At 50.4% G+C, this 21,448-nt stretch overlaps 6 protein-coding genes across 6 annotated transcripts; 3 read left to right on the top strand and 3 right to left on the bottom strand.

Moving 5' to 3' along the window:
- Positions 1-669: 669 nt before the first annotated feature.
- On the bottom strand, positions 670-1,317 carry EPUS_03833 (uncharacterized protein; the record flags this gene model as incomplete). The annotated part of the gene is made up of 1 exon (XM_007802139.1): positions 670-1,317. One exon carries the CDS (start codon positions 1,315-1,317, stop codon positions 670-672), a length of 648 nt encoding a protein of 215 aa, XP_007800330.1.
- A 608-nt stretch (positions 1,318-1,925) lies between these two features.
- On the top strand, positions 1,926-2,537 carry EPUS_03834 (uncharacterized protein; the record flags this gene model as incomplete). The annotated part of the gene is made up of 1 exon (XM_007802140.1): positions 1,926-2,537. The coding sequence occupies one exon, from the start codon at positions 1,926-1,928 to the stop codon at positions 2,535-2,537; it is 612 nt and encodes a 203-aa protein (XP_007800331.1).
- Positions 2,538-3,376: 839 nt separating this feature from the next.
- On the top strand, positions 3,377-5,335 carry EPUS_03835 (uncharacterized protein; the record flags this gene model as incomplete). Its single annotated transcript, XM_007802141.1, has 1 exon — positions 3,377-5,335. The coding sequence occupies one exon, from the start codon at positions 3,377-3,379 to the stop codon at positions 5,333-5,335; it is 1,959 nt and encodes a 652-aa protein (XP_007800332.1).
- Positions 5,336-6,597: 1,262 nt separating this feature from the next.
- EPUS_03836 (uncharacterized protein) lies at positions 6,598-9,783 on the bottom strand (the record flags this gene model as incomplete). Its single annotated transcript, XM_007802142.1, has 3 exons — positions 6,598-9,404; positions 9,461-9,593; positions 9,649-9,783. 3 exons carry the CDS (start codon positions 9,781-9,783, stop codon positions 6,598-6,600), a joined length of 3,075 nt encoding a protein of 1,024 aa, XP_007800333.1.
- A 4,155-nt stretch (positions 9,784-13,938) lies between these two features.
- EPUS_03837 (uncharacterized protein) lies at positions 13,939-17,433 on the top strand (the record flags this gene model as incomplete). Its single annotated transcript, XM_007802143.1, has 1 exon — positions 13,939-17,433. The coding sequence occupies one exon, from the start codon at positions 13,939-13,941 to the stop codon at positions 17,431-17,433; it is 3,495 nt and encodes a 1,164-aa protein (XP_007800334.1).
- A 1,789-nt stretch (positions 17,434-19,222) lies between these two features.
- On the bottom strand, positions 19,223-19,702 carry EPUS_03838 (uncharacterized protein; the record flags this gene model as incomplete). The annotated part of the gene is made up of 1 exon (XM_007802144.1): positions 19,223-19,702. One exon carries the CDS (start codon positions 19,700-19,702, stop codon positions 19,223-19,225), a length of 480 nt encoding a protein of 159 aa, XP_007800335.1.
- Positions 19,703-21,448: the final 1,746 nt, after the last annotated feature.

Genomic DNA, 21,448 nt, shown 5'->3' on the forward strand with positions numbered 1-21,448 from the left:
CCTTGTAGCCGTAATACTCTGATTGGTATGTTCGATTCGGCCACGGCACTTACAGCTCAGGGCTACCGACTACACCCCACGTCTCGCAGTCCACGGGAAGCTGTGGGTTCAAGAAGATTGAGGAGAGAACGGTTGAGAACAAACAAAGGCAAGGATTGCTTCAAGTGATCTGCAAATATTGGGAGTAGAGATCTAACACATCGAAAATGCTTGAACGATCTTCAAGCCAGCCCTCATAGTTGTTGAAGTTCACACCGAATCAAGACACCTTCCCGTTTTATCAACACTCCAGACTATTCCTATGTCATCCTTTCCACATTCCGGTACCGAGAGCACTGGAGCATTTCTTCGTGTCTCCAAATGCGGAGCCGACCTTCTATTCCACTGCCGGAGTAATTGGATAAACGGAGCGGGTTGTGTTGTCAAGCCTGAGGACAATGCCCATGGTCCAAGCACCTCACGTACCAATGGACCCATCTGCAATACGAATAGGGCAGTGTAGCGGAGGCGTAGTGGACTGTCAGGGTGGCGGGCTGCCATACTTCGCATGCGTCAGATCTCAAGGGACAATGACAGGATATCCTGCTCGATCGATCTCGCAAGTCGAGTAGGCATCCTTAGAACTACGCTTCAGAGCACGTGAAGTCCGCCCTCGATCATATCTCTGCCTCATTGCTCCCAAGGCTCCTTCGCACCAGGATTCTGCCTCCTCCACTCCGCCACCTCCCTTTCCAATGCCTCCAGATCACCCTGAAAAGCATCTTTGACTGGCTCAGTCCTCATCTCCCACACATCCTCACTGCTTGGGCCCTGCTTATATTTGATCGCCTTCTTCCTGTAATGATCCGCAATCGCCTTCTCGCGGTCTTCCTTCTCCCATTGTCTTGTGCGCATACATAGCCAGAAATCCTGCCAGTGGTTCGAGCATGATCGGAAGGTACCGTAGCGATAGACATTGACGAATTGCCCGCCGAACGTTTGGCAGAAGAAAGCGTAGTCAAAAGCGGAGCGGCAGGAGATTTCTCTTGGATAGAGCGAGTCTGGTGAGATGTCGGGATTTCGTTTTATTGCGTTGGATGATTGCTTCGAGGATGTATTTTGTGTAGACTCGGAATCCAATTCCCTGAGCCAATTTGCTAATTCTTGTTCGCTCTCCTCGTCGCGTGTTAAGACTTTGCTAGGTTGAGGCTTTTGGGTGGCTTCGAGTTGAGGAGCCGATGGTGGTGAGGAGCGCAGGTCATCATTTACAGCATTTGACAGAGCAGCAGGTGCAGATGGTGGCCCCTTCGAGGTACCTGAACTCCACCACCATCCCATCGCGCTCAACAGTGTGCCAGCTCAAGCAGGTGCAGCTGTGCTCTGTAATCAATTCGGATGAAATGGTGGTTAGAGGTCTAAAATTTAGCAAAAGCTTGGCGTGCTGAGAACAACTTCTTGAAGTCCATCTAGAACTAGTTTAAGCCTTTCAACCTCCCATCTCTTTTGCCGACAATCTTTGCATACTTAATACACATAAATTATGAGTGGCCATCCTGCCCCAATGCGGACTTCATCTGACAAAATAGCTGTCATTTCTGTCAAGGACTAAACCGAAGACCTATGCGTCTCTTTAGCTTTCTGGTCTCTGGATGAGCAAGGTGGGTTCCACAAGATGCAGGACTAACGGCAGAGGGCATAAATATGCTTAATTGTCCTTGATCCGCATGTAATTCTAAAAACTGGGCCCAGGAAAGTGCGTAATCTTTACAATTCACCCTTTCATTGCTGCTGTCGTTGATCAGTTCAATCTCAGAAACTCTTGACTTACGCAGAGGATGACCACCACTTCAGGAACAAGTCATCAAGCTGATCGTCAAGACCGTAGCAGGTTTACATTTCAGCAAGGGTGGTTCGAGTTGATTCGCGATGAGTGGGAGAAGCTAACTATGCCTCTTCGCGGGAAAAAGCTTCATGTCTTGGAAGTAGGCTCCTTCGAAGGCGCCTCGACAACATGGATCCTTGACAACCTTATGGACCATGCCGAGTCAACAATGACCGTTATCGACACATTCGAGGGTGGCATGGAACATCAAGCCGCCGAGAATGCGCAGAAATACAACATGAGTACGCTTGAAAGCCGTTTCCGAGCGAACGTGGCGAAATGCGAGCATGTGAACAAATTACGCGTGATGAAGGCACGCAGTGATAACGCCTTACTGGCCTTGAGGCAAGAGTCTGCGCATTTTGACTTTGTCTATGTCGACGCCTCACATGTAGCCATCGATGTATTGCATGATGCAGTGGTCTGTTGGCGAATGCTCAATGTACATGGCGTTATGGTGTTCGATGACTTTCGCTGGAAAGGATATATGGAAGATTGCTACAACCCACACGTTGCTATCCTTGGCTTCCTTCGTTGCGCCGCGCCAGAAATCGAGACCAGAGAGACAGAATCTCAGATGTGGGTGACCAAAGTACCGAACAGAATACCTGCGACTCCGAATCCGGATCCTGCTTTGTACTATTGGGAAAAGGACAAGAACTCAGCGTTAGAGTAAGGCCCAAAGGCTTCTATGAAGGAGCACTAAATTGCAAGCACTATGTTAGACATAGTTTAAGGACATGAGCCGCTCAAAAGCCTAGAATCGGAGAGAGCATAGCAACTGGTCATTGTGGTTCTGGAAGGGTTTGGGGTCGCAACCCTGAAACTGGCACTTCATTCACCTGCACAGATAGCTGTCTAGGAGGCTTCTTTGCTCATAGTGTTTCCCTTCTTTGTTGAATAAGGATGAACATGCAGACTTGAAAAACGGAGCCATTTACGGAGTACCACGAGCCATAATTCTTTTTGAGATGCAGGTAGTTTGCTTGACGGATATTGATACCACCACTCTCTTCTGGGGCCAATAGGTGGCTGGGTACTCCGTGAAAGGGCTTGAAATGCTGTACAACTCCTGACAAGCCGCTGTAAATAAAAGCGTACTACCAATATATAAAGACAGTATCGCCAGCCTTCTACATTATGTTGACTGTGGCTGGGGAACAACTGAGATATTTACAATCTCAACCGGAAGTGTTTTTCTGACATTTTCCCTATCTGAACAATGTTTAACTCTACAATGTTTCTTATTGTCTTTCCTTTGTCACAATAGCATTCCTTATGCCCTTCACTCAATGCAACAATGCAGCAAGGGCTAAACATTCTATTCAATTCCTCAAGTGGCTTCTAATCTCCATGGATATTTGGTTAAGAATGGCCAAAAGTTCTTAACTAATCTTTCAGCTTGCCCTTGCCTAGGCTTTGTACTTGTCTTCACCCAACCTGACACCTCAGCTCAAGTACTTTCTAACTATAAGTCCAACCTTTACTGAATCTCCTCTGACGGCTGCTGTCATCATGGTTTTCGCAATGAGGCTTATGGAATCTTTTTCCCAACCGGAGCGCTTTATCTGGCATGACGGCGTGTTTACTGTCATCATTCCGAATGGCACCCGAACTGCATATCATCCTCGTGCATCTGTGTCATATCTCAAAACGCTACTCATACCCCAACTTCGACTGACACGCGCCGGTAATATCTCCTCACACCAGCCACCTCCGCCACCTCCGCATCCATATGATTTCTACCTGGCACAGTTGATCCACTACGGCCTCGATTTTCATTTTGAGACTGAGTCAGCACAGCGTGCTCTCGAGATCGAGATTAGACTTGGAAGGCTGCATGTACCACAAGGGTTGGTGAGATTGGAGAAAGAATTGAGGAAGGTGCACGAGAGGAAGCAAGAGAGGGACCGCCAGCATACAGTGAGGCTCGCTACGCAACAGCAGCTTGGTAGCACAGCTGATACCGCAATCACCGTTGACACATCTGAAGATGCACCCGGAGACAAGCCAATCCTAAGAACGACTCATGGCCGGTCTGTAAAGCGAAAGAAAGCGCAACAGGATGTAATTCTCACTTCTGATGAGAGCGAGGCACGGTCTTCTACAGAGCAGAGCTCCAATGGTGTCGCGGAAGATTCAGGCAATGAAAGTGACACCATTGCTGTAGCCCCGGATCGTCATCGTGGCACATCTTCCGGCAGTTCGAATTCGTTTTCGCCAGAGGACGTCGCAGCGGTGAAACGTTCTGACTCCATCTGTTCTGGACGTCAAAGCATCAGCGACGAATCTTCAGAGGATGCAGATGGTGAAGACACCAGCAGCGGTGACGATCCATTTCTTGAAAAACAAGATTACAAGCGTATTAAGATCGAAAAAGCTGATGAGAAAGACGATGCCATCCTCCGCTCAACTAGGGAGCCAGGACCCTTTGTCGTCCGAAGACAGCTTCCGCCCACTCAAGTCAAAATCCGCCGCATTGCTTCACAGCCTCACCTCAACGCCCAGCCGTTTCACTCGGCGTTAAAGGACACCGTTGGCAGTCAGAGCACCAACAAAACAATCTTTGCGTCTGTCAGCAAGATGCCACCGCGAAAACCATTTGTCAGTCCAGATAAACGACCATCATGGACTATCCCTGTCCGATCACCATCATCTTCCCAGCACAACACGCCAAAATCAGTCACCTTCAGCCAATTCCAGCGCGAAACTCCAACGAAAGTCTCTGAAGTGGAAAAGGATACGCTTTCGTCAGCAATGAAGACACCGCAACGCACTTCACATAGACGGACGCCCTCACCTTCTTCTGATTACAGCCATACTACGCCACTTCGCTCGATTCTGAAGAAGAGCGTTGCTCATTCAAGCGAACTCTTGATAGAGGATGGTGGGAACACTGAAATAGCTGTACAAATTCCTCGCAACGGCAAAGCTTCTCCATCGCGGCCCCGCAAGCGGAAGCGCAGAAGTGAGGCCAACCGAGGCTTTCATCTGGAATTGGATGGTGCTGAAGACCCACCGGATATCCCGGATGACTCTTACACGGAGAAACCTTACATCACTAGTGACCTTGTTGGCGGCAAGCCGATCTCGTCTTTCAGGAATGGCACCATGACGCAGGCTCTCCAAGCATCTTCGCAGCACAATGCCTCAACAGTGAAGAGCACCGGAGGCTGGCTAGAGGCGAAATCGAAGTCTTACCTGCAGGAGCAGACGGAAAAAGGGACGAAGCGCGATGGGATAGCCAAATCAGCCCCAGTCACAGATATGTGTCGCGACAGAAAGCTTGATAAACCTACCCCAGGGAATTCTAAGGTCAAACTGAAAGTAACGGGCGGAGCAGAAAACCCTCGGAAAGGTAGGGACACGTTCGCAAGGGGAAACGAAAACGGCTACAGGGATGGAAAGCAGCTGGGCCTGATGGGTCGATCTGGTTCGAGAGGTGGCCTTGTGAGAGCTGGTGGAGTTTGTTGAGGACCGAGCATCGATTCGGCTGATGACCATCAGAAGGGCGTTAGAAGATCGGGGCCATGCTGCTGGTATGTGATTTGGAGTCTTGGGAAAGCCGGGTCCTGGTTGGCTGGGCAGTCAAAGGGTTGTCAAAGTTACGATCAGCGGAAAGGCGGGTTGGGAACTGACTGGGCAGTGATTCAATAGCAACCCAGGACATCGTTCGTGGCCTTGACAGAGTTAGAATTGTGGAGGACTGAGGATCTTGGCCTTTGAACTCGATTAGGTTCTCTCCGTCCCTACCGGTCCTCTATATTGAACAGGAGGATGCCAGCTAATCGAGAAGATTGGACCCAGCGCTCTATTATGAAGTAACACCTGGCCACGTCAATCTCCATGCTTTTCATTGAAAACTTACAACAGCGTGCTCCACGATTCTTGATCCCGGTCTAAATAACCTTCTCATCCATGCGCCCTTTCCTTCCTTCCCTCTTCTCCGTTTCCCCCTCAGTTCCCAACTTCCTACCCAATCGCCCGTCCGAGACTCATCCTCATAGGCGACACGGGTTTCGACATTTACAGTACCGATTCACTCACACGAAACGCTGTGAGATATGCCCCATCCTAACGCCTCATACTGTCATGGCCAGGTAGTCTGAGAACGCTCTTCGAATGATTCTCGATGCAGAATAGGTACTAGGTAGAGAGAGAAATGATGTGTAGGGAAGAAATATTGAACCAGAGAAATATTTAGGGGGGTGGGTCCCGGGTAGCTAAGGCTTATAATACAATTGATCTTGATCGCCCTGGCTGAAGTAAAGTACGCGAAAAGAGGGTCGCGGATCAAGGGAATTTTTTTTGTCACTTGAGGGTTTGGACTTTGGGGAGAAGACGACGACGTTGGGAATTTTCTGCTCAGTGAGTAGTAGGCTCGGGTTCAGGGGATTTTGGTTGTAGCTTCTGTCCGGATGGAATGGAGGATCATGATAAGGTGGCGGAGGGGGCGCGTGGGGGGACGTGTAGTTACTTAACGTAGATGATTGGGGGTGGGGTTAGGAGAAGCGTCAGAGTGTGTGCACCGAGGGCCTCGTTATCTAAGCCTTCCGGCGTGTTGTTTCTGGTATTGAGAACTAAGTACTAAACTGGGTAGGATGGCCGTGCTTGGACTGTGTTTTGGTAGAGGAGGGACGGGGAAGGGATATATATTTCGACCCTCTTCGTTGTATTTGACGCCAGATAAAGCATTACTACCAAGCAAGATGTGGACTTGTCAGATTGAGGGTGGGTCATGCAGATCCTTTGATTGCTTTTCGTGACCGTCGACGACGCACGTGGCGGGGTTCTTCCCATTCACCTTCATCTTCATCTTTATTTGACTGAGAATGAGCCACCGAATCAAGCGCGGATGGTAATTTCTGCGGAGACCTGTCCTGCTGAGTGTGAGCTTCCGTATTGGGAGGCGAGGGCAGTTGCCCCGGAGCACTGTCCCGCTGGACAGGTAGAGCTGGAAGCCGAGGCGAAGAAACTGCTTCCGGAACTCTCTCCTGCTGGCTTCGAGTCTCGAAGTGTCGAGAAGTGAAAGGTTCACCTGCCCCCCGATTTTGAGGCTGCATATCGAGAGGGTGAGACGGTCTAGCTTGAGCACCTGTGCTCTGACCCTGCACTCCTGCCAGGCCGGACGGAAATTGTCCGCCTTGATCCACGTTTCCTTGGCCTTGGCCCGCCTCATGGCGAGGAGCTTGGGAACTTGGAACCTCGGAGTAGGGTGGAGCACCACGCCCATTTGGTTGAGAGTAAAAGTAGTATTGAGACGGGGAGGATTGAAATGGAGGACCAACGTAAGACTGCTGGACTTGGGGCACGTAAGCTGGAGGAGTGCACTCTCCTAATTGAGCATATACGAGAAAACTTCGAGCTGGGGCTCCCACAAGGGTAGGAGAGATATCTGTATATACTCCAGCAGGAGTCCAAAATGGGAAGGCTTGAGTTGCCGAGTGGAGAAGAGGTGGGGGACGATGGGGACGATGTGGACTGGCTTGTGTGTGATTTGGTTGGGTTTGAAGTTCAGGGCCGATTGACTGGGTTGGAAGAGGCATCGCAGGTTGGCCCAGCGACGGGGAAGACCGAATTGCTCGGTTCAAGGGTGCCATGGGAGGAGACGTGCCGGCTACGTCTAATGCCGGAGACCTTTGAGGCCCTTGGTGGGCAGATAACATTACACCATGCCGTCCACTTTGAACTCCTCCTTGCGTGGCTTGACCACTCGCTTGATGAGCAACAAGTCCAGCTCCAACACCTGTTTCCTGGCATTGATCGTCTGAACGGCGACTTGGCTGGCTACCATTAACATGAAGAGCCTGATCACGATCATAACCTGAACGACCTGGTGGGAAGAAACTGGGTGCATCAGCAGAAAGCCGTTGAGAAGGGTTTCTGGGCCCGGAAGATGATTGGCCCTTGCTATGCGTGGCACTTGTTGCGGCACTCGAAGAGGTCGACCGTGGACTATTTGTAGATTTACTAGTATCGTTAGTCTGTGGTGCTGCACGTAACGTGTTCGACTGAAGCTGAGCAGCGCTAGAGGCCTGTGGGGCAGTAGAATACCGTCTCTGACGGGTCGCTTGCCGCTGATTTTTAGGATTTTCAACTTCAAGATTGATGCTGGAAGCTGACGGTGAGGGCGTGGTTGTACCTTGCGGTCCTGTTGATACGGAGGCCTTAGCTGCACCTCTTTCTCTTTCTGGCGTACTTGATTCTTGCGTTGCGACTGACTTTGGAAGTCTCTCTGCTTCTTGGGCTGGGGATGATATTTGCGCTGCATTTGGTCGTGGCGGTTCTTTTGCCTGTTGAGACTGAATTTTTCTGGACTTTAATGTCGCATCTGCTGGTTCTATTGTTGCTTGTGACTCACAAGACGTCTTAGCGGTCGTTGATGGTCCATCGTCTGGGTAAGTTTGGGCTGGTCGCCGTGAAACAGAGCTCTTTTTCGCAGCGCCTTTTCGCAGCGTCCTTTTAGGGGTTGCAATCACCTCTGATGCTTTTCCTTCTTCCTGAGACCTGGATCGCTGTGGGGGGGCAACCGTTGTGGCTGAGCCCCCCTCAGTTTCTGAATCCTTCCGGATCGGAGCTACCGCTGATGAGTCAGCTACTCCCTGTGACAGAGGTGGCAAAGATATTGCGTCTGAGTTTGTTGGTGCTGCTATTCTCCGTGACGGGAGTGACGGTGGCAATACAGCTGACCTTAATGGTCCCATCATCCTTCGTGATCTGGTCAGGGGTCTTGTTGCCGGTGCACTTGTTAGGGGTTGCCCCCTTGATGGACGCGCCCCTCCTCGTAACTGTAAACATGGTGGCAGTTGCGGTGGAGTTGACCTTGGTTTGTTGGTAATCACGGCCCTCTGTGTTCGCGATGAGACTTCGCTAGTGGTATTGGCGGGCTCATCTTCATCGACTAGATCGTGCCTTTCCAAATACACATCTACTAGGGTATCGAGATCATACTCAGGTACCCCCGGACCCATGTTCTTCTTGATCATCAAACGTGCAAGGCGCGCACTTGCTTTCTGACTCACTATATGCATGGACGAGTTGATCTTTGTGAGAAGCTGAGTGGCTGTGGTTCGTTTGAGGACGTCTACTCTGAGCATTTCCTCTATTTCAGGCCTGTAATTTTGGATCTCCTTGCCTAGCTCTTGCATGCAGTTGCACCAGTTGACTCTCTTCATGGCTTCGACAGTCGTCGCTCCGGCTGTCCCAGGCAGCCAACCAGCCATTTCGACGCACACCATGCCGAGGCTCCAGATGTCTACCGCTGCCGTCTGTTTTTGCCCATAGTACATTTCTGGGGCTATGAATTGTAAGCTATCAGTAAGCCCACTAGGAGGAGGAGATGCACGACTGGCACAACCAAAATGGCCTAGTACGAAGTGGTTGGGAGTATCGGTAGGATTCCCATTGGGATGCTCGATAAGGATATTCTCAGGTTTGATATCACGATGAATGATATTGACGTCTTGGCTGTGAAGGAAAACCAGCGCTGAGAGCATTTGTGCTAGTACAGTATAATAATACAGTGGAACTATAAAAAATGCATCTACCAAGTGTCAGCACCAGACGGAGCCTAATTCTTTCGAAGCGAAGTTGACATACCACGGAGCCCTCGCTCTGTTTTCGTACGTTCCAACAGAGAAGCAAGGTGTTCTGGGTAGAATTGCATAGGAAGCTCTACACTCCTTGAGAGATCGTCCAAATAACGTGCAGTCCCAGTAACGATAATGTGAGGCTGGGAACACCGTCAGTGGCGTCCATCCCAGTCGGGTTTTGTTTGCGGCACTTACTCCATTTCGAACTGCATCAAGTATTTTTAATTCATGCTTGATAGCTTGTCTCCGTCGCATATCTTCCGCAGGTGAAGCTGGCCTATCGAACACCTTGACAGCCAAGAACCTCTTTGTGCCCACCTCTTTTGCCATATATACTCTGGCGTGTTTTCCACGACTCACCTCTCGCTCTTTTATGTATGCCTTTCCGATAGAGGAAATGCCCGCCGAAGAAGAAGAACAAGAAGAAGAAGAAGGAGCCATATTACTCGTACTCCTGTGGTGCTGTGAAAGGATTGTCAAGTGATAGGGGGAAGTACCGGATCTGGGCAAGGAACAAACCAAGACCATACAAAATGCACCTAGATGGGTTTTAGGGGTCTTAGTAAGGGGTATTCATAGTAAGTGAGGGTTCATCTGATAAATACTCCATGTAGGGTCCACGGATCCCTGAAATGCAGCACTCAGAAGGTTCAAGTAGTTAGTAAGGAACGTAAGTAGAAGTTGCTGGCCGAGTCAGCGCAGCACCGTAAGATTTGAGACTGCAGGTCAGAGCTGGATCAGAATTGAGAAGGATGCAGCAATGATTTTTGGGTTTCACGTTTGCTCTGTAAGAGGTGTTGAAGCAGAGTGCCAGCACGGGAGGAAGTCTCAACTAGATCATAAACTGCATAGACTCTCTGATTGTTTATGCCGCTTTGCTTCTGATCATGGGTAACCACATGTCTTCAAGGATTACATGCTTCATCGTAGTATCAAATTGTTAGATGTTTTGGATCTGATCTCCAGTGGTGCCGATTGCCTGTGTTTGAAATGTGGAGGGCAGAAATCGACCCCGAGGCCACTTGAGTGGAAACAATTGGTGCCGCTCTTGGCATTATCGGGACGACAGAAATGCAGGTATGAGACTGCGGATATTTACTTGCAATGATCATCATTTGTTTTGTACAATATTTAGTGCCACGGGCAAGACGCGTCACAGCATTAGTGGCAGCGAAGACATTATAGCGAAACGTACTACTAGTAGTACTTAAGTTAGCAGTTGCCAATGTGGGGCCGGAGGGCCACAACACTATTTTTACCTCATCTGTTGTGCTCCCACCAGCACACCTCAACTTTCAGCTTCGTCTCTATCTCGCAACGCGGAGTGTATCTTACCATCAAAGCGGTTTGCCCTTTGCTGGCGAAACAGGAATTGATCCGGGACTTAACAGTCATTTTTCTGATCCGAGCGCGATATATGTGTGTCACTTCTTGCACAGCAAGGACCGCAAATATGTGGTTTTCTCTGGTTGTCTCATACGAGGAGTCCTTGTCTGCACTTCTTGATTGCTCTTACTGGGCTGGATACAGAAGCTGGTAGCTAGAATTTGTCAGCAGGCAACGCCAACTCAGAAGCTGGTGATGAAGATAGATTGGCGGCGTCATCGATAGCAATTTATACTTTAGCAGCAGCTCTCCATTCACCATCTATCATCAAGTATATTCGTCGCCGCAATGTAAGTCATCATAGAGCTAATATATGCCAAATCTTAAACGGCTGAAACATCGATTTTGATACCGATTTACCTTTCAATGAATTCGATAACAAGATCGCAGCGGCTGACATATGAATGGAATTCATTCATTGAGACTGCTAACAAAGAATTCTCACCGATTAGCGATCGCTAACTAGCTCTTTTTGGAATGGTTGAGCAAGATCGATTGCCAATAGACAGATTTTCAAAGCGGAAGACCCTCCGTTGACAGCTTTGCCAATCCATGGAGTTTTTCATTGATCCTATACTCAAAGTCAGATACAGGACTCTCGAAGTCTTCCCCCGCGTACAATGCGAGCTCGTCTCTAACGCCTTCTCAACCTGCGTTTGGTATCTTGTATAAGATATCTAAGATTATCCTTCATTCAACACTACCTTTTTTTCCAAAAAATCTTATTTTAGCCTCAGGCATCACCCAGGTAGACCATTCAACCTGTTCAATTGCAATTTTAGGCACATGAAATGGTTGTGAACGACCGGTCTTAGAACAGCGGAGTCATCGACATCGACGCGGACCGGAGTCATAGTGTTAGGATCTCAGGGGAGTGCAAGGGCAATAGAACAGCAGGGTGTCAGTGGAATGACTTATTGAGCGCAGAGAACTAGAATCTATCTAGAGAGAAGAGAGATCTAAATACTAAGAGGCCTTTGTGCTATAGAAGAACGTAGAACCTTCTCAGCAGCTGCCAAACAAGGAAGCTGCCAAACAAGAGAATGATCCACCAGAGTCCTCCTGGCCTTATACCGTGCGTAGGGCTCGGCGGTCATAACACATAGCCGTACCATTCGAGGTGGTTGCCCAATCCCTGTGATGATTTAATTGGATAGAGGACCGCTTGACCATGTAGGGACCAGGCTTTTAGCCATTGTTCAAGTTGAGGCCTGAGCGAACCAAGCCCAAGCTTGAGCAATACTAAGCAACGATCAAAGAACGCAGAGCAAATGTCAGCAATACCACAAGCCTGCTGTTTGGTTTTGCGCACCTCGAGACGGAGCGAGCTACTTGTAGGGCCTGTTAGCACATGGCAGTTACTGAGGTCATGAGGACAGAAGCATCCTGGCTTCAGAAGTTGAGCGTATGATCTGGCGAACGTGCAGCATGCGCAAAAGCCCAACGAAAGGGCGGAACCAGCAACATCTAAGTCAAACCTACTCACGCGGTCATGGCTATGACAGCTGTCCATGGAATTACAAGACTTGGAGGCGCGTCATGCGAGTATATAAATTCAACAAGCTTTAGTGCCAAGCAGAGGCTGTACAATTCTCACAGACACATAATCAACAAAGAGCGAGCAAACGACTCTGGGGCGGAGGAGTCAGAAGTCAGAGTGATCTATGGTCTGTGACAGGAGGTGGCACTCCTATCGAGGAATATAAATCACCTGTTGGCTCTGTTGCTGTGGCTTTCATTTCCTATAACCTCACGAACAATAAATCAATCATTACCGTTACCAATCGAGCACAACCACTAAACAGGTTCACCCCTCTATCGCTTTGGAGTATTCACAACCATATTTCCCTCTTCATCTTCAACTCCTGCAAGCTAGTCACTTCAAACTCCCATTATTCTTTGCAGTAGGCAAAGATGTGCGCCACGTGGGCCAACGCTACAGCGGCCGAGACAGAGCCCGCCAACAACGCCCCTATCAGAGAGATCGTCGATCTTCAAAGCAAAGACGCCAAGCCTGCTCCCGCTGACAATGCAGGAGCACCTATGGGAGCCAGATTTTTTAGTGCTATCCGTGGAGGACGAATGATCGATTTTCGTAACGACAACAGGAGATGTCCAAAATGCGGTGCTTCCGTCCTCAAGGGTCAGAGGTGCTGCGGGCAGATTGTCACATAAACTCAGCACGAGCCAGAGTCATACTATTTCCATATTCACAACTGGGCTAGTCGTGCTAACTTTATCATCACTTGGTCTCAGGGTGTAAGCTGTGCAAGACTATTGTCTATGACTCTGCACACATTTTCGGACCCAGTTTATGCCGTCTGCCAGAGCGCTGGCGGGATATTTGCTATGGGAAATCTGCTTGTGCCCAACTATGTTGCAAGTCATGTTGGCTCTCCGCCGCACAAGATATCAAATATGGTGGAACCTTTGGAACTTGGCAAACCATAGGATAGTTCAACCAGGAGCTCAGATCTATTAGCTTTGGGATTTGATGCTAGGTGTAGTGATCATTCAGTGGAACTTATTTACACAAGCCATTTACTGGACAAGATCATTGCACATAGTCGCACATAGTCGGCTGTGGCTCGCTGTAATCGCTAACTGAGTCCGGAGGAAACTTAACTACTTAGTACATGGTGACAGTAGGTAGCACTACTACTAAAAGCACCGCTAACTACTCCATACTAACTACTAACTACTAGTGGTAAGTGGTACCATACTATTCCTACTTAGTAGTATGCCTCTCCACTGCCAAGACTTGGCCCGGCCGCTAGGCTACATCCGAGAGCTACTAGCCGCATTGGAAAATGTAAACACCGGAGTTGAAAAACAGTCTGTGAGTCCAAGCTTTGCGAACTTCTACAGCAGTGGTACTCGAGTAAATATCTGACGGCGAGGACTTCTCTATGCAAGTTCTTGCGTGGCGGTAATGCTCTTGACACTTACACTCGTTTGACTCGTGCTTGCTGATCTTCACTTCCCTTCTCTTTGTACCTGTTTACCACATCTTCCAGATTGCGCAGAGGTGTTGGATGGTGAATAGTGCCTTGCGAATTCGGACTTGAGCGGCGAAGCAAAAATCGGCCGACCGAGAACATGGCTTCTACTCCCCCAGAACTTCCGACACGGTTTCCCTGCTGGTGTAGAGCGGTGTACTCTTGGGGAGGAGAAACAGACAAGGACCTTGGATTCATTGAGGGTGATTTGATCGAATGTCTCAATGCTGGAGATGGATCGTGGTGGGTTGGGAGACTGCGGCGAGATCGGCGGATGATGGGATCCTTTCCTTCTAACTTTGTAATTGTCCTCGATGAGAGCTTTCAACCTGCCAGCAGAGCTTCCAGTCCGATGCCTGAATCAAGTCCGCAAAAGAGCGCTGCCGCCAACCAAAATCGAGCAGCCAGTCCTCAGCCACCGAAACAGAAGCCCTCCGCATGCCGAAAGCCCTTTCAGGGTTACAAAAAAGCTACCTCACCAGGAATTCAGGCACAAAATAATTCTGTGCCATCCCTAACACAAGAGCAGGAGGAACGCTATGATCCTCGGAATCCGCCTTCAACCGTACTCTGGGCGCAGGGGTCACATTCTCGAGGTCCATCTCGATCGCCGTCACCAATGCCACTGGCAGACTTGAGCTCTTCACCACCCCCTCCACCACCACCTCATCGAGTGGCTATTGCCAGCCATCGAGGTCGGGCTCCATCTCCGCTTCCTCAGCACACCTACCGTAAACCACAGGACTTTGCGCGGACGCCGTCTCCAGATATCGCATCGTTGAATGGTCATACCCCGCCCATGGTTAGAGACGCGATGGATGATGTGATGTCTTCACTCGATGATATGGGTATGACAAGGCAGGCGCCACAACCACAAGCACCTTTCAATCCTTGGTCTCCAGAAGCTTTCCATGATCTTCACCAACCCCGGTCGGCGAGACCGAATGCAAGACCAGTAACCTCGCTTGGGCTTGGACCTGCTGGAAGTGACTTCTCGGAACGGTACCAAAACAGCAGCCGCCATAACTCACCCGAAAGAGACGGAGAGGGGCCACCTCAGCTAAGCAATTATGTGCAAAGGATGGAGAGTCGGCTGAGGCAGATGCAGGACGAAAAAATGGGTAGCAGCACAGAAGAATTTCAATACCAGGAAAGTAGCCAACCACCCGCCGTTCCCGCAAAAGACTTGCCCTGGAGCTCACATTCAGTCTCATCTAAGGGTCATCAGCGACCATCAATGAAGAACAGAAAATCCGCCTACGAACTTGATCGAACGTATACTACCAAGTCCAGCACTACTAATTCATCAAGTGGAGTGCGGAGCAATGCCACCAATACCTCGAGCACCACATCCATGACAAGCCAGAGTGTGTTCTCAGCGGGGGGTATCAGCGCAACAAGCGCAGGTAGCTTAGCAAGGCGAAACAAATTGGGCAGTCTCAACAGACGACCTGTGACTTCTAATGGCACTCGAGGCCATGAGCTGAGACCACAAACGCCGTTGACAGGCATATCGTATCATTCGAGCCATAACTCGAGACACGGTGCGAAATCAGCGGTGGGATGGGAAAATCCAAGCACATTCGGCACATTCGGCGGTGGCGCTGGTGGCCTGGGCGGTCTTACCACACCGAAGGTCAAGAAGACTGGATTTTTCAAGAAGCTGATTGATGGCTCCAAGACGGTTGCGGCGAGTGCAAGAAGCAGCATTGCTGTAAGCCAAGCCGCATCTGGCCCTCCATCACCGCCGAAGAGGAGGTTGAACAACGGCATCACGGGCATTGCTGGGGGAATTGCAGCCACCAACCACGCTCAAGATGCGGCCAAAGAGATGGGTCTCGGAGGAGGCAACATTGGCTGGGTCAACGTTCGTCGAGACGTGAACCGATCGAACACTCCTGGACCAATGGAATTGCAAGAACGTGCTGACCGGTGCCAAATGTACGACCATCCCGTCATCTATCCTATTGACGAGCTCTATGAGACGGCCGAAGGGGACGAGGGTGCCGATGGCCATCCAGTGATGGACGCATTCCAGATGAGTAACCCAATGTTCACCGGTGTCGACAAAGCCGCCAGATTCATCACATCCCTCCCGCCCATGATCACCCCAGCTTCCCTTGCACAAGGCTACGTCTGCCGCCCGCATCGAAGCGACGTCCAACGCCTCCGCGCAATCTTCACCTGGGCCAGCGAAAGAATAGCGTGGGACGAGGACTTTGACGGCGAGATTGACGCACGGCGAGTCATCCAGAGCAAACGCGGCTGCAGCCACGAAGTTGCAGTTCTGGTATATGAAATGTGCAGCGCGATTGGCATCCACGCCGAAGTGATCCGCGGCTACCTCAAAACACCGGGAGAAGATCTCGACCTGGATGCCTCGACCCACCGACCGAACCACTACTGGAACTGCGTGATCGTCGACAACGAATGGCGCATGCTAGACTGCTCCCTCGCCTCACCCACCAACCCCAAACGCAGTCTCTACTCCTCTGTCTCCCCCTCCATCGCCGAACCATTCTACTTCCTCACCCTCCCCTCCCAGCTCTGCTACACACACGTCCCAACCAACCCAATGCACCAACACATCGTCCCCCCCATCCCGCCCGACACCCTCCTCTCCCTCCCCTGCGCTCTACCCGCTTACTTCCGCCAATCCCTGCACCTAAACGGCTACAACACCTCGCTCATCCGGCTGGAAAACCTCGAACTCGCAACCCTTACCCTCACCGTACCGCCCGACATCGAAGTCGTAGCCGAAATCGAAACCAAATCCTACCTCCACGATTCGGACGGCGACCTCTACGAAAACGGCGACGCCACCGTGCGCAAACGCGCCCTAGCCCAGGCGTCGTGGTATTCTTCCTCCGCTCCCGCAAACTCGTCAGCCGCGGCCTTATTGAGCAAACGCTACACGATCAAAGCCGTGCTCCCGCCCTCGGAACCGCAGGGGATGCTCAAGATCCACGCCGGAAAACGAGGTCTCATGCACAGCAGCAAGGACATTCCGCACCCGTTGGCCCTAGCGGTCCCGATCTATCACACGGGAGATAATCCTCAGTATGAGTTTTTGGTCCGACATCCGACGCCGCATGCGATGAGGCAGGATCTGTATGTGCAGCAGCCGCAGTGCCGGGTGCTGGGCTGGGGCGAGACTTTTGTATTTGCGGTGAGGCAGCATGGTGCGAGCGTTGTTTCTGCAGCTACTGGCGACGAGGCCGGCGGTCTAGGGCTGGCGAGGCCGCCGAGTCCGAATCCCTTGATGAGGCCCGGCAGCGCGATGAGCATGCTGAGCGCCTCTGTGGCCGGGGGTTCGGAGCAGGGGAGTTCGATCGTCAACGCCGGTGCCGCTGGGGGAGTCAGGGTCAAGGATAAGCCGGCCAAACTCGCGGTGCAGAGTCCCGGCGGGAAGATCCTGAGGTTGAGCCGCAAGCCGGATCTCACGTCCCGAGGTGGTGTTGGAGGTGCGGAAGAGGTCCAGGGCAGTGTGTGGGAGACGGTGGTCAAGGTCCAGGAGAAGGGCGTTTGGAGGGGTCTCGTGCTGGCGGACCGGAGCGCCAGGTGGTGTGTTTGGGGGGAGTGGGAGTGCGTGTGATGTTTTCCTTTTTCTGGTGGATTGTTGGATCGCTCTGTTTCGATTTTCGGCGAGTGATGGTGACGCGATAGTATTTTGGGGGAAAAAAGGCGGAATTCGCGCGATCTGTGTCGAGCGGTTGCTTCATTGTCGACGACATGTATTGGATGTCTCGGATGCTATGCTACTTCTCACGGCTTGTTGCGCATGCTCGTGTTGCATGTCCCTCGCCCCCACTTCCCGCTGGAACTTTGTATATCTGATTGCCGATGATGATGATGGATTATGGACGTATAAATCAAAATCAATGGCATCTGCCTGGCGCTACCGTAGGCGGAGTGCGCTGGTGGAATGAAGCAAAATAATGAAATGAAATGAACGATTCTTGTAAGCTGTCGAAATCTTTCAGAGCGGAGTTGGTTGCGTGGGCCACTGTGTGGCTGGGCGCTCGGGTTGGACTTCTGCGGTACTCTTCGGGACAGCAGCACTGCGGGAGAATTGGGGGCAGTAGTTTTCAGTAATTTGAAATTGATATGGGGAACTCGTGTTCATTCAAATGGGAGTCGTGGTGCTGGACGAAGCGCCTCCTCGGCAAGGCTTGTTACCGGTAGATATACTTGGAGATTTGCTGGCGTGGGATGAATATAGGGAAGAAGCAGCGTTATCGAGGTCGTGTCGCGGACGGACAGGAGAAGATCCATGCATGTTAGCGGTAATGGGTTTTGAGGCGCTCGAGAGGCTGCGCCGGGGATTTTGGGGGGCGGTGAGTACGGTACAATTGTCAGAGCTCAGTCAAGGGGACTGAAGACGGAGCGTTTTCGAGGGTTCGAGAGAGCGTTGAGGATCGAAAACAGGTCGAGGATGTGGAGAGCTAAGTAAATTTGGACGACTTTTGTTTTCGTGGCGGAAGGGAGCAAGCGACACATAGGCAGAGACAGAGATAGCGGAAGAGAAAAAGCGAATTGTAGAAGTGAGAACCCCATCAGCTTTCCAGCTACATGGCAGATAACACAATACATACTCTACATAAATAGATTCAGATTATTTTCCACATGTGTCCCTGACAGAGCAAAAAAAGGTGTCAAGGCCAAAAGGACCACTGGTGTACTTATCCCAGATACCAAGTAAAGGTTTAAGTCCATCCATCTCTGTAGTGAAGTCTCTCCCACTCGAGGGAGTTGAGTCACTCTCCTATACTGTAACCTTGTGCGTTGGAAAGACTGGTGTAGCCAAGGGCAGATAGACCCACCCGCCAAGCGCCAATGTTGTACTTCGTTCTTAGCCCTAAGTTAGTGAGGATTTGAGGGAAGTTCTTGTTTTCGTTGTTCTAGCTTTCAGGTTGGGTTCTGGTGGAAGATTTGGGGTTGTAGGTGGTATAGAGGGTTTGAGACAGAGGCAGTGTTTTTTTTGCTTTTGGTGGTACTTGCCACCGGGGTTGGGGCCCTGAACGGTCCAGATGCGCCTGTTGCCTCTTGGTCGCTTGAATTCAATCCGTCGGCCTTGGCCTGTGAGAAGTGTGGGTGGTTTGAGATGGGGTGGGCAAAAGGTATTCGGTGCTTTTGTTTTGTTTGGGAGAAAGAGAGAGGAAGGGGGGGTGAGTACTTGTCAACTGGGTTGGATTCTAAACGGTCCTTATGCCTTTGCCTCTCATAAGGTTGACAATCCGTAGTTCCGGCCTGCAGTGTGAGTGACAAGGAAAAGAGGTGGAGGATAAAAGAAGCAGAGTGAGAATGATGACGAGGAGTTGAGGAAGGTAAAAGGAACACGCTTTCATTCAAATACGACCATGCAGAACACCGGCCAGCTGGAATCAAAGGTGCTTGTAGAATCTGTCACGAAGGTACATCTTGCGGTTCAGAAATGGATGTAGCCAGTCTGGCTTTTTGAAGTGGAGGTTCTTCGCTCTTTTTGAATACCAGAGGGGATGGATGAGCTCATGATGCACGTGCACAGACTTGGACGCAGAATTGGTATCTTCCTCGTCGTCAACTGCAATGCGGTTGATCTCATCGAGTGTTGCATCACTTCCGATCCGGACAGCACGGGCTAGCCGCGTCTCAATCAAGGAAGGCGTGTCAATGTCGTTGGTGACAATCAAGATGGGAGGAGGAGGGAGTGGTTCATACAGTGCTATCTCTGCCATGAGCAAGTACAGTCCTGCTATCTCTCGATCAGGTATGTGGCTCTGGCAGACGCTGCTGACATATTCAGTTTCGTGGCGCTTGGATTCTCTCTCTTCGCTGCAGCCAGCAGTAACCTTCATCATCTGGGGGCTTCTGGTAGGCGCCATGCTGTCCAAATGATTCCTTGAGATCTCGCGAAAAGAGAAAGCAGTGGGATTCTTTATCAAGGTGACTTGAAAGACCTCAGTCCAATCAATATTCAATTACTTTGGTGGGAAGAGTTAGGCACAGAGATTGCAGTGAGTATGAAGAAAGAAGGAGAGGTTGGGAAAGAGCAGACTTTGAGAGGGCGAAAAATACTCTATGAGACTGTGGAGAATGACAGCACGTTTTCGTGGTGATCCACTTCGTTATCATCCTCTACGATGCCATGAGCTACTCTTGACGCTTGTCTTTCCATTTCGAGAACACAAGTCACTTATACGGGGCTCAACGGCCTGCTGGCCTCACTCGAGGATCGTGAAGCACGGACGTATAGATCGAATCTTTGCAAAGACCCCAAAATGGCATCCCCTGGCCTGAAGGGTATCAAGTATTGGACCTGGGGTCCCAATGTCATTGAATTTGAAGCTCAATCTCGTATGTTTCTGTGTTCTCACAGAACGCCGAAGGACGCTTTGTACGTTTGACCCCTACTCCGACGTGTTGTAGGGCAGAGTAGTTGAAGAGCTATCTTCTGCGTAGCATGAATCCAGCGACGCTAAGACATCATCACAACATGCGTGAGGCACAGTCATGGGAACTCCACATTACAGATCTGTTCTGACTGTGGCATTGTTGATGCATGCGATGTTGTTTGTTGACTTCGGTGTACATGTGATGCAATGAGCATGATTGGTTGCTCCTGTACTGGGCCTGGTCACTTTGCGCAGCAAAATCTTTGCTGAGTGGTACGTCTGAAGGAGCATTGCGCGAAGGATTCTCCGGGCCTGGGGAAAAATGGAAGAGAAACAAGCATGATTACTGTAATCTCCGAGGCAATCCGTCAGGATGATCACACTGTAAGTACCGACTGCAGTCACTTTCACATTTGACCTTTTTGAGCTGAGAACTGAGATGTTGACGCGATTAGTGACCGGGTCCCAAACGGGATATAGGGCTTGACTAATCCACACTAAGTTAGTGGGAGTTCCTGGATGAGGCTCATCATTTGCTTCGTACTTCAATCTTCATCCACCGCACGCCCAATCACTGTCCCTGAGAAATGCAGGCTACTTCTGGCACCTAAATCATTTCTGCTAGAGCTCCGCACCGGAATTTCAGTCGATCCCAACAAGGATGTTTCGCTGTTTCAACGAGTCACACTAATTGAGGCGTTTTGTTGACCGCAAGTCTGCTCCAGTGTGCGTCGCACCATGGCGGGAGAAGCGGAAAACCAAATCCAAAAGTCTTTCCTACGAGCATGTTCCCTAATCACCGTTTTATGTCTCGCTAGCCAGGTTGAGAAACGCTATGACGCAACTTGTAATCTTGTGGAAGCAAGTCCTTTCGAAACGGTGAACAAGGCAGGTGAAATACTATCAGACATTAGAAACAGACTCGCAGCTTAAAGGGTATCATATATGGAAACTTCCAAACCATAAGAATGTGAGTACTGCAGCTGAACCGCTGGGTGGTGTCACATCAGTTCAGACCTGACTCTCTATCTACGTTCGGACACCTTGACTGCGCTTTACGTGGTCCTTGTGATTGGACTAAAATAATCAGCCCTCAATGCTTCTGCTCACCTCCACTTGTATCACGGTATAAGGAATAAAAATGGGCTGTGGCCGCAGCAAGGAAAGGAGCGGACCGCCCTTTAACCCCGAGCAAGATCTTACAGGATTTTCATTTACACCGTCACAACCCAGCAC

The sequence above is a fragment of the Endocarpon pusillum genome, assembly GCF_000464535.1.
Source record: "Endocarpon pusillum Z07020 unplaced genomic scaffold scaffold1533, whole genome shotgun sequence".
NCBI classification, from domain to species: Eukaryota; Fungi; Ascomycota; class Eurotiomycetes; order Verrucariales; family Verrucariaceae; genus Endocarpon; species Endocarpon pusillum.